This window comes from Cebus imitator, unplaced genomic scaffold (genome assembly GCF_001604975.1).
Source record: "Cebus imitator isolate Cc_AM_T3 unplaced genomic scaffold, Cebus_imitator-1.0 Scaffold33, whole genome shotgun sequence".
In the NCBI taxonomy this organism is placed as follows: domain Eukaryota; kingdom Metazoa; phylum Chordata; class Mammalia; order Primates; family Cebidae; genus Cebus; species Cebus imitator.
In genome coordinates, this window is record NW_016107348.1 from 3,776,566 (window position 1) to 3,788,516 (window position 11,951).

An 11,951-nucleotide genomic window follows, 5' to 3' on the forward strand; every position below is an offset into this window, starting at 1 on the left:
TTTTTTTTCTATTTTATCTTTTTTCCACTTTTCTTCCTTTATCCCCTTTTGTCACTCTTCCTTCTCTGCAGTACTGCTTAGTATTGCTGGAAAACTCAGAACTGAAGGCAGTCTGATCCCCTAATAGATTAAGACCCAAAAACAGACTTTAGGAGGACTGGGTGTTTTTTTTCCCCTTTTAAACAGCAGAGGGATTTGAAGATCTGGACCTTTCCTGTTGAGTTATTGAAGCTGCAGTATTTGCTGTTGTCTTTCCAGTACCTATAACTACCTGGGAAGAAAGACAAGCCAGATGTTGGAGGCTTTCGAAAGAAAGGACTTCTCTTTAGCCCTGAACTATCAGGTAAACGTTTTCTTCCCTTCCCACAGCCTTTTTTCTTTTCCAATTGAGGATTCTTTTTCTTCTCTCTCACCAGCATTCCTACCATACCCGCCCTCATTAAAATTGCCCAGCCGCTTCTTTCTTTACCTTTCTTCTGTTTCTTTCTTTTCCTTGTTTAAAACCAAAGCTGTCCCCATTGTCTGTGTTCCCTACATGTCTAATCAGGACAGGCCCCATACGGATATGGCTCTTCTCTTCCTCCTAGAAAGGATCTTATTTTTACTCTATCTTCAAAGTACTTTCATGACTATAATATAATGGTCATAGATTTCTGGGAAAATGACCACATGCTGGCCCATTGAGGACATCACACCAGAGTTATCACAGAATATGAGGAAGCTATGAAGACGGTAACCTAAAATGGGGAAGGCTTCCTTCAAATTCAGGGCAGGTCAGTCTCGTTCACCCTGGAAATGTGCTGAGAACTAGAAACATCCACCAGGAAGGAAATAAGAGCCTAGTGGGTGATCCAAAAGTAGATAACAGGATTTGAGGCAGGAAGAGAAAACCAGCAGAAGCTGATACATTGCAGGGAAGATCCCAGAGGACATAGTGGCTGCTGTGAATGTTCCACGGAGGACAGTCTAGCCATCCAGGAAAGAAGAACCTCAGTGAAGGGTGGAACAGTCTCAACAGCTGCTTCTCTTTTATTTAGAGACGGTCTTGCTTTGTTGCCCAGGCTGGAGTGCAGTGGTATGATCATAGCTCACTGCAGCCTCGACCTCCTGGGCTCAAGCAGTCCTCCCACCTCAGCCTCTTGAGTAGCTGGGACTACAGGCATGTGCCACTACAACCAGCTAACATCTGGTTCTAATACATGGTTCTAAACTAAATGGAGGTATTTATCATCTAAAAGTAAATGGAATGAATTGGAAGAAAATAGGGTAGACATAAGAGCAACACTTTTGGGGTCTGAGAGGCATGGGGATCTTCAGGATAGTATATGTGGTTGAGAGAAGTATCCCAAGAAAATAAATGGGAATGGAAGGACAGAAGTAAGATTGGAGCAAGTGGCTGGTCCTAATGAAGCTTGGCTGTGGGATCTTTTTGAACAGCACAGGCTGCCATCAGTGTAATTGGAGATGACAGAGCAGAAGTACAAAGCACCCTGTGGGGGCTAGAGGGAGTGACCTGCAGCCCCAACCCAGAGAGAACATGAAGAAGCAGAATCCAGAAGTGATTAATTATTCCCTACCCTTAGGCCTCAAAGTTGAGCCATCATAAATCTATTTCCTCCTTAAAGTTTAAATACCTTATGTAACATTCACCTTTGTCCATCCTCAGACCAGATGAAGCTAAGAATAGGAACTGGGTAGGGATCTAGGAAGCTATGCCACATAAGCTAGACACTGACAAGATTTTGGTTTAAATAAGGGTAAGAAGAATGAATTGTGCAGACTGCCATCTCCTTGCATTGATGGTTTCCCCCACCCTGCCTAGTTTCCTAGAAAAGTTATCCCTGAAAATTCTAGCCTGTTCTGAACAGAACAGGGAAATCATAGATGGAGTAGATTGAAGCAGCTGTAATGCTGACCCTTCCATTCAGTGACTTCTCTTATTGGCTGATCCAGTCTCCATCTTTTTCCCCCCTTAGTCCCACTCTAAATAAATCATCCCATTCAAAACAATGTTGGTAAGGAACTTAGTTTACCACATTCTGTGTCTCTTCTTAAAAAGGCATGTGTGAGTGAGTCTTATTTACTCATTTATTGATATGCCAGGGGCTGTGCTCCGTACATAATTTCAGTAGAGCTGGTTTCTGCTCTTGAAGAGCTTTGACTCCTGTGAAGAAGCAGACAAGATGTTAGGGTTAAATTTATCTCATTCACCTTAATGTACTTAAATGCCCTCTGTTATATTTACATGAGTGAAATGACACATACAAAGATATTTCTTGCCGCTTTGTTTATAACAGCAAGAGATAAAAGCAGCCCAAATATTCATCCATAAGGCAATGATTAAATATATTATGCAATTGAATAATATATCGCTCTTAAAAATGAGATAGCTTTATGTATTCTGACCTGGAAAGATCTATATGGTATGTTAAATGGAAAAAAGCAGCAAAGTACAAGATAGTAAATGTAATGTGCTATATTGTTCATGGGGTAGAACACGTATGTAAGTCTCTGGGTATTACAGTTTTATTGTACATTGAATTTTATTTCTAGCATACAGTCGATTCAATATGTTAAGCATTTTGATAAATATAAAAGTTAAATGTTATTGAAAATACATCTCTTAATAAGATGGATGAGGCTGTTTTTTTAAAACCAATTTTTCTATGAATCCAGGGATGAATATTACTTAATGCTAGGATGAGTTGAGGTTCAACATCAATACTATTTTTGTTTTGGAGAAATAAGTGCTTCAAAACTGTGTTCAAGTAAGTTAGTAGGTAAGCATGGAAATTTTGTTATAGCAGTGTCACTCAATTCTTTGAACATTTTTTGAGTCATATGCCAAAATCACAGAATGCTTTAATGATTTATAGCTGAAACCTGAGTAGCTAACAGTGTAGAAACCAAATAATTGAAAAACCTCTGATTTTTGAGAGGACTTATTATCTGTTAGAGGAATCACTGTCCCTCTCTTTGTCAATACTAACGCAAACATTTTGATTTGCTCTTTTATTTGGTACTCCAGAGGTATCCCAAGGCAATGGATATAGGAGGTATGTCTTTATTTTTTTCAAAAGTAGAAAAAGAAAGACCGTGAATGGGGAAACGAGAGAACAAACCACTTCTATTCCATGCAAATTCTTATGCTGATCAGTTTTAGAACGCAGCACTTACAGAAGCTGAGGATCTAGAAATTAATTCCTGTAAATCTTAGCCTTGGCCATGTTCTCCTTAGGCATCCTGGAAGGAACCCCAGAGCTACCTGTACCCGAGTTTGAAAACCACTGCAGTAGCTGACAAGTTTACCTATGTAAGCCAGACAGATAAGGGGTGTGATTTCCCATCTTTACTCTCTTGTACAATTCCATCATTGAAGCTTCTTTTCTGCACGGTCCCATTCTGTAAAGCCTACATGTATGAAAAGATCTTACCTTAGCCCGGATGGATCCCAGTCATCTTTACTTGGCTATTTTTCTCCACTCTGACAGATCTTCAGTAAATGGTGTGCAGACTTTTTAGGGTTTCTGTAATTTGACTTCTAATTTCTTTACATTGTTTACATGGTTCAGTAATATTAACTACAGATTTGTTTGTTCTTTTCTAGTTTTGTATCCAGAGATTTATCAATTTTGTGGTTAAACTAGGTAAGTGCCACATCTGTTTTCTGCTTTGCCTGCTGCTGGAGACTGTAAGGAAAATAGAATACGATCACTTCTCTGAGGGTTCAACAAGCACAGCTTTTAATGATCTGTTGCAAGCAGAGTTCTGTTTCCCTTATTAACCCTCAGGGCCAACCATATAAAACTGTGAAGTAAACCTAGTTGGAAGATCTTGGCAGCCTTTTCCATTTTAGCACATACCTACCCCATTTTCCATTTTTTTCCCCTAAACCGTCTGCACTCCCTCCCTTTACTTGCCTCTGCTCATTAAAATGCTACTACTGCATTGTGGCTGATTTCAGCCTAAGTGCTAGGAGGAAGGCAGTCTAAATACAGATCTTACTAAATTGTGAATGACTGACAGCTCTCCCAAGAGTATTTACAATTTAAACAGAGTTTATTAACACATGTAAGCTTAAATGGATGGAGGTTTGGATAATATGACAAAGTAAAATTGAGGAGCAGTAGTGGGGAGAAATACAGTGAATCGGAGCAGAGGAACCTCTCCAGAGTGTCTTAAATCTTATTCTATAACAAATGACAAATGCCACCATCCGCTCCTTTTCTGCAAGAGATTGGCCCTTGGGCCAACTGAACCCGCATTAATGCAGGAAGGCTTTAAGTTCATTTTTGGCAAACCTCCTTGCTCTCTGTCAGAGCCCTTCTGCGTAATCCTGGCAACTCTTCCCTCTCCCTCAAGTACCTCCTATGTGCTTTGCCCCTCATTCTTGCAGGGTTCATCAGCCCACTCTTAGTCCGTCCAGGATATTTCCATTTGTGTTTCCACTTTCATGATTTTTGCACATTTGTGTGCCACCAGTGCTATGAACTACCTATTACCGTTCCCTTTTTCTAAGCATGTTTTCACAAAATTGTGGGTTTGGTGTGATAATCATATGTTCCTAAAGTACATTAAAATAGGTATTGAACTACTAAAATGTTAGATGAACTAAAAGATTGCCTGTGTGCAGTAGTCCCCCTTATCTCACGGGGGTATGTTCTAAGAAGACCAGTAGATGCCTGAAAATTGCAGATGGTACAAAACCCTATATATACACTATATTTTTTTTCCTGTACATACATACCTATGGTAAAGTTTAATTTATAAATTAGGCACAGTAAGAGAGAAACTAATAAAATAGAACAATTATAACAATATACTACAATAAAAGTTATATGACTGTGGTCAGTCTCTCTTGTCTCTCTCTCAAAATATCTTATTATTTTTGGGTTGCGGTTGACCAGATAACTGAAGCCATGGAAAGTGGAACTGCAGACAAGGGAGGCCTACTGTATATTCAGTCATGCTAATATTTCCTTCCCAATGCTCAGTGTTTACCTTACCTAAGCTAACCTAGCAAAAGAAAGTTAGTTCTTATATCTTGAATCTGAAAGCAATAGCCAGCAAAGAAAACAAATTACAGACATTTTAGAAGATAGGGATTGGAGATTATGATTGATAATTATTAGTTAAGCTTTTTACATAATAACAGTGTACCTGATCTTCTATCTGCTTCTTCAATCTGAAGGCTTTGTCTTCCTTTAGTTCTGAAAAAATTCTATACTGTCATCTGTATTGAGTGTTTTGACTGCATTTACTCAAATCTCTCCTTCTGAAAGCCTATTAGATGTATTTTGGATTTTCTCAATCTGCATCGCAATTTAAAAAAATATTTAACATCTTTCTATGCTATTATTTCCTTAGATCTACCTTGAAAATCACTAATCCTTTCTTTAGCTATGCTTTTAGTGTTTGATTTCCCTAAATATATATATATATCTTTTTTTTTTCAGTAATTCTTGTTGATTGTTTTGTACTCTAGCATTCTTCTCTTAGCCTATGGCTTCTATTCCTCCTTTTATCTCTGAGAAGTCTCTTTCAGAGTAATCTGTCATCTACTCTCAGGATGCGAGTTTTGTCATTTTGGAACTTGCTAGTTCTCATGCTGCTGCTTTTCCTCATGGGCTTTGTAATTTTTAGTTTTGAGCTCATCTTCAGAGACTGTTGTTTTCCGCATAACCCATTGAACATTAGGTTGTAAGGTGCCCTATCAAGTGAGTTTACATTTCCCTCTGCTAGGACACTGTAGTTCCACCAGTTCTAACCAGTTTTAGGGTTAATTTCTTAGTAACTTAGTACCTATACTAAGTTTGTAATGCATATTGGGATCTAGCATTCACCTTTGGCTCAGGCTCGAGATTTCTTTCATGAGATCTGTTTCCGTCTACAACCCTGGTAGGAATCAGGTTTTCTTCTCTATATCCAGACCAGTGGGCTGGGTTTTTTTCTATTGCTTTTCATAGAAGGCTGACTACCAGTTTTACACAGGGAGTTTAATTCCAGCTTCTCACCATGCACAGATCCAAGACTTCATTTTCCATTCCCATGCCAGCTGTGTAACACCAGCATGAAAACAGCAGCACTGAGTCACAAGCCACCTTAAGTACTGTGTTTCTCAGGGACTTCCTACATAAACTAAACTAAATTTTGTCCTGGCAATAAAGTCCTACCTCCTTTGATCAACAATAGTGTATTCCTGAATCAGATTATCCTCAAGGGCTGTTTGGCATCAGCTTCTCCTCATCTTTCTGACCTCTTAATTCCTGACACCTTTGGCTTCTCCTTCTTGGGTTTAAGATTCACCTTGAGTCTTTGTTTTCTTTTACTGTGATCAACTTGTTAAAATTTCCCAGCATTTCTATGTGTTTGAAGCAGGAAGAGGGATTTCAAATGACTGCTTATCTTTCATATTGACTAGAAATGTTCTCATCTTTTGTTTTAATCTTATCCTGTTGTACTAGTTGCTATTAGCATATGGTCTCCTTCTTTGGGATGTTTGTGGAAGGACGAACAGTCAGTCATGTTTCCTCGTTTATTTTTCCCATCTAGGTTTTGGAGTGTCACAGACCAAAGCCATCATGACTCTGGTCTCTGGGATTCCAATGGGCCCACCCCGGCTTCCACTGCAGAAAGCCTCCAGGGAGTTTACTGATAGTGTTGAAGCTAAACTGAAGAGCCTGGATTTCCTTTCTTTCTCTGATCTAAAGGATGGAAACTTGGAAGCTGGTAGCTAGTGCCTCTCTATCAAATCAGGGTGTGTACCTTGAGACATAATCTACCTTAAATAGTGCATTCTTTTCTCAGGGAATTTTAGATGAACTTAAATAAACTCTCCTAGCAAATGAAATCTCACATCAATCAAAAAGCATTTGGGTACCCAATATGAGCATTAAAAAGCTGTGGTGTTTTTTTTTTTTTTTTTTTGAAAGGGCAAAAACTCTCAGAATCACAACTGTCAGCATTCATTTCACAAAATTTTTTGTGGAAAAATTTCTGTTTATATGGATGAAATGGAATCAAAATTGTAATTGATTAATTCCATCTGTCTTTAGGAACTCTCATCATCTCAATTTCTGGTTCCTAATCCTATTTTAAAGTTGTCTAATTTTAAACCAGTATAATATGTCTTCATTTGAATACTCATTTGCAATCTAGGAAAACACTGAGCTACTGCATTTAGGCAGGCACTTTAATACCAAACTATAACATGTCTCAGCTATATACAACTACAAATACACTAGCTCATTTGGCTGCTCTGTTTAACTCTAGAATGGATGCTTCTGAATTCATTTCGAAGTCACCACTTTCCCCTTTTGAAAAACACTGGGTCAGGTGAGGACTTGTTTCAATTCCTTTAACTAAGGAAAGGGTAGCTTTCTTGTAACAAAGGAAGAGGTCTTCCCCAAAGATGAATTTAAGTCTCCACTTTTTGTTATGCAGAAAACTCAAAACTCAAAGTTTCAGCAAACCAAAGGGCTCTTCCTCTAGGGGACCACAGATTTCCCCTTCCTCCACTGAGAAGACTGTCTCTCCCACAGGACCCTGAATCATTGAAATCAAAAGCCAATTTCCTTTCTGCAGTAAGCCCAGGGGCTACTGTTATTACCCTGTCACACTTTCAAGCAGTTACTTTTCTTTAGTGATAGAAGATTTGGGGAGGACCCAAAGGACTCAGCTTTCTCTCCACACCTCCTTTTTTACTCTTTTCTTTCTGTGTAATATATCAACACCTGTTTAATCTCCCTTCTAACAAACTTTGGTGTAAGCTTTCTGATACCAAAGTGTATTAACAGTTAATCCTTATTGATTTTAAACTTGACTATCCAGTCTGCTAATTACCTACGATTTTGTTTTCATTTCATCTCTAATTGTTTTGATCATTGGCAGAGAAAGAGTATTTGAAATTCATATCCATTTTGCTCCTTATTTTAATCTCTTTGAATTAAAAACTTTTTCAAAAAGCAAATTTGAAATTGTAAGTGGACTTCAATTATCTTTGCTAATCCTCTCTTTAATTAAAAGTTGTTGTATTTATATATCCTTGACCCTCTTTTTTACCTTTGTAGCTGTTAAGAAGAAGAAAATGAGTTTCTTGTTAGTTTTTGGTTCTGAGGATGTGATACCCTTACTTAATGATACTAAAGCCAAATTAATTTTTTAAATTCTTGGGTATCCAATAAACAAAGAACTATCTTTCTACTTTTGTTTTTGTGAAGCCAATGCTTGGAGGATTTTTAAGATGATTAATGAGCTTTTGTGAACATAAAGAGAAATATGCTTTTAAAATGACCAGGTCTGAGTTTAGCTCTGTTGATATCTAGTAGCTTAGAAATGAATATTATATAGCAGTAGGCTATTAATAGTGCATTTAACAAGTAAAACTTTGGAATACTATGAACTTATTGTTTTGTTATAATCTATTCTTAAATTGTTTTTAACATTAAAACTAAAGTAATGGCATGTGAAATATTTCATTCAACACAGTACTAAAAGCTGATTTCAACCTCTTTGTTTCAAGATAGAAATCTGAGATCAGTCCATTGGGATGGTTGGAGGGACAGGAGTGATTTTAGGAATTGGTTTTACTTAGGATCTCTCACGGGTTTATTCAAAGATACAGGAAAATGCCATGGGGATGAGGTGGAATTGGGGTTGGGTAGCAGTGGGAGCGATATATATTCTTTCCTAGAAAGGCTATTTGCCACAGCTTGAGAGAAATTTCTTCTTTGTGATCACCTAAAGGGCATGGAAAATCCAAACTCTTAGGAGGCTAAAATCTAAGAGAAGTCTGGGTTGAAGGACTTCGCAGAGTGACTGCAACCCAGGCTTAGGTACCCACCTGAGCTCACTAAGGCTTTTCATACAGGGGAAATCTGCAAACCCATCAAATCAAATGGAGGAAACAACACATCCAAACCATTTAAGCACTCCGTTATCACGCTGACTCAACCCTCAATTTCCTCCAGTGAGAGTAAGAGGGAAACCTGGAACCAAAATTATGTAAATAGCAGAGGTAAGTCCCAGGTAGAGGCAGAGCACTACCTCACACTTTGGGTTTCTGGGACTGATAAATGGCTACCTGGGTGAACAAAATAACTGACCCAAATCGTGGTTTCTCCGTGAACCCCTTGGTGACTCTTAGGAAATTATTTGATACATAAAACATTTTAGCATTTTAAGTTATACAACCAGAAGAAAAACCTTAAAGCATTTTCTTAAGTCTTAATTACACAATAAATATAATGGAATGGATTCAACAAAATACATAAAGAACTATATCCAGCAGGATGCGTTACCTGTATCTGTAGACTAGTTACAGAGAGCATTCAAGTTCTATTCCAGAGGGACCACCTAAGGAGATTGTACCGCAATCACATATTCACCTCCAATATATTTTCCACACAGCAGCTAGAATGCCCTTCATGAAAATCAGGGTCCCATGTTTGAGCCAGATATGGGGTTAGGCCCTGTAGGCACAGAAACTGCTGCAAATGCCAGCCTTTGGTGTGCGAGGCAAACCTTCTCTTCCATCAGCAAGCACACATAACAAAGTTATCTTTGAGGTCATGGGGAAGTGGGTTTTCACAAGCGGGCAAGTGCATCAGCATCTCAGTGTAGTCTACAATCCAAGTCCAGTTTGCACCATTTTATGGTTATGCTACCTCAGGCGGAAGGAGATGGAATAATGACCACATACATTCTTGAGAATCCTCACACTAGGGTGAAACAAAGTGATCCACTCTTAGAGCTTGAACAAGTGGGCATATTTAAAGCATCTGTAAGTGAGAGTGGCAAATAATGTTCCCAGGCTATATTAGTTCATTCTCATGCTGCTAATAAAGACATACCTGAGACTGGGCAATTTATAAAGGAAAGAAGTTTACAGTTCTGCATGACTGGGGAGGCCTTGGGAAACTTACAATCATAGCAGAGGGGGAAGCAATCACGTCCTTCATATGGCGGCAGCAAGGAGAAGTGCTGAGCAAAAGCGAGGAAAGCCCCTTACAAAACCATCAGATCTTGTGAGAACTCACTATCACGAAAACAGCAACATGGAAGTAACCACCCTCATGATTAAATTATCTCCCATCACATCCCTCTCATGCACACGGGGATTATGGAAACTGTAAGATGAGATTTGGGTGGGGACACAGCCAAACCATGTCACAGGCCTAGATGCTTTTCAGGCTGCGGTTACTATCTGAACTCCCCTGAACATTGACCAATTAGTCTTGTCCTTTTCCTAAGGTAATAACCTCAATCAGGTTTGACTTTCCAATTTAAGCAGACCTCTAGAATCATTCAATTAAAACACTAAGTATATTCTGCCTTTTGCTCTTTCACTTGACTATATACCTATCTGTATGTACCTATCTGTATATCTTTCAAGATCCTTCAGTATGGCCAGAGGCAAGTGCTGGAGGATGGAGGTGCAGAAGAGGGACCAATTTCCACAAAATAGTAAGAGAAGACTTCTCTGGGTCCCTTAGACTTAGTCTGAAATCAGAATGTTGGAAAGAAACCAGTCAGGTGAAGAATAGCAGAGGGTGCATTCAAGGTGGTAGGACCCACAGATTTGACAGTCTGGAGCCATGGAAGAGTCAGGAGTGTGAAGAACTGAACAGAAGCCAATGAATCAGAGTTCAGGCATCAAGGAGAAAGAGTAGGAAATGATGAATTTAAAGGGACTGCAAAGGAGCCAGCTCCTGTAAGATGTTGTAAGTCATAGGAACATTAAACTCACAGTGTTTTTCTGTGCTGCAACTTTAAGTGCTATAAATTTAGAGTGTAAAATAACTATAGGCCCTCCAAAGACTGAAAAGTTAGTACAGAAGCAAGAAAGTTTACAATAAGCCTTCATTACATTATAGTTTGTAAATGTATTTATTATTTCAAATTGTTTACATAACCTTGTCTGTGGAAAAATTGATATGCTTTTGGCTGAAAGGATTTAGTTTTCTTGGGTTTACACAGAATGCATCATGATTTTCTAGTTAAAATATTTTTTCATTTAGTGGCTTTTCACTTAGCGGTAGGGTTTTTAGGAGTGAATTAAACATAATAACAAGGAATAGCTGTATTTCTATTTAGTAGCAGATAATTCTAGTACCTAAACCATTTATAGATATAATTCTGCTATCTGTTTTCTTTTTTTGCTGGCACTCAACTCATTGGACTTTGTATTTTAAAAACAGAGACAAGGTCTCACTGTATTGGCCAGGCTGGTTTTGAACTCCTGGCTTCAAGTAATCCCCACACCTCAGCCTCCCAAAGTGTTGGGATCACCCACATGAGACACCATACTGTGCTACTCATCAGAGGTACTTAAGATCCTCACCTGTTTTATGATTTTTTAAACTTGAGCTTATGTTCAGTGGAATTTTATAGGAATTATTTGAGGTCTGGATAGAACATTCCACCAAAGAAAATATAATTTTAAGCCTTCTAAGGGATTTATCTCTGCTGACTAGTAACCATTTTAAATAATTGGCTTGAGGTTTTCATGGATATCACAGGAAGTGAGTCTTTATTTCTACCTAGCATCTAGTTTTTCATAGACAGGTTTCCTTATTATAACCGTCTTCTGATTGGTTTGGTTTTTCATTGCTGCTATTGTTGTTCACTTGTCACTGAAGATATAAGGCATTCTGGATTATGTGTAGGTCTGCTCTCAGCCTCTGCATGTTGGGTAGTCTCTCTTGTCTCCTTTCCCCTAAGCCCCAATGCAGCTTTTATTAAAAGGAAGCTCAAGTTAATTAAGAATCAGCAGACCCGGCCAGGCGCGGTGGCTCAAGCCTGTAATCCCAGCACTTTGGGAGGCCGAGGCGGGCGGATCACGAGGTCAAGAGATCGAGACCATCCTGGTCAACATGGTGAAACCCCGTCTCTACTAAAAATACAAAAACATTAGCTGGGCATGGTGGCGCGTGCCTGTAATCCCAGCTACT

The 11,951-nt window shown here is 38.8% G+C and overlaps 1 protein-coding gene across 6 annotated transcripts in view; it reads left to right on the forward strand.

Annotated features, from left to right (window-relative positions):
* Positions 1-8,465, forward strand: part of NPL (N-acetylneuraminate pyruvate lyase) — a 38,649-nt gene extending 30,184 nt beyond the window's left edge. For 4 of the 6 annotated variants that reach the window (XM_037737062.1, XM_017524495.2, XM_037737061.1 and 1 more), the window contains 3 exons: positions 259-343; positions 3,608-3,647; positions 6,553-8,401. In XM_037737062.1, the coding sequence (XP_037592990.1) occupies positions 259-343; positions 3,608-3,647; positions 6,553-6,737 (310 nt within the window). In that variant the 3' untranslated portion in view covers positions 6,738-8,401. Of the gene's footprint in view, positions 1-258; positions 344-3,028; positions 3,057-3,607; positions 3,648-6,552 lie in introns of all 6 variants that reach the window. The other 2 variants (XM_037737064.1, XM_037737063.1) reach the window with 2 other exon arrangements.
* Positions 8,466-11,951: the final 3,486 nt, after the last annotated feature.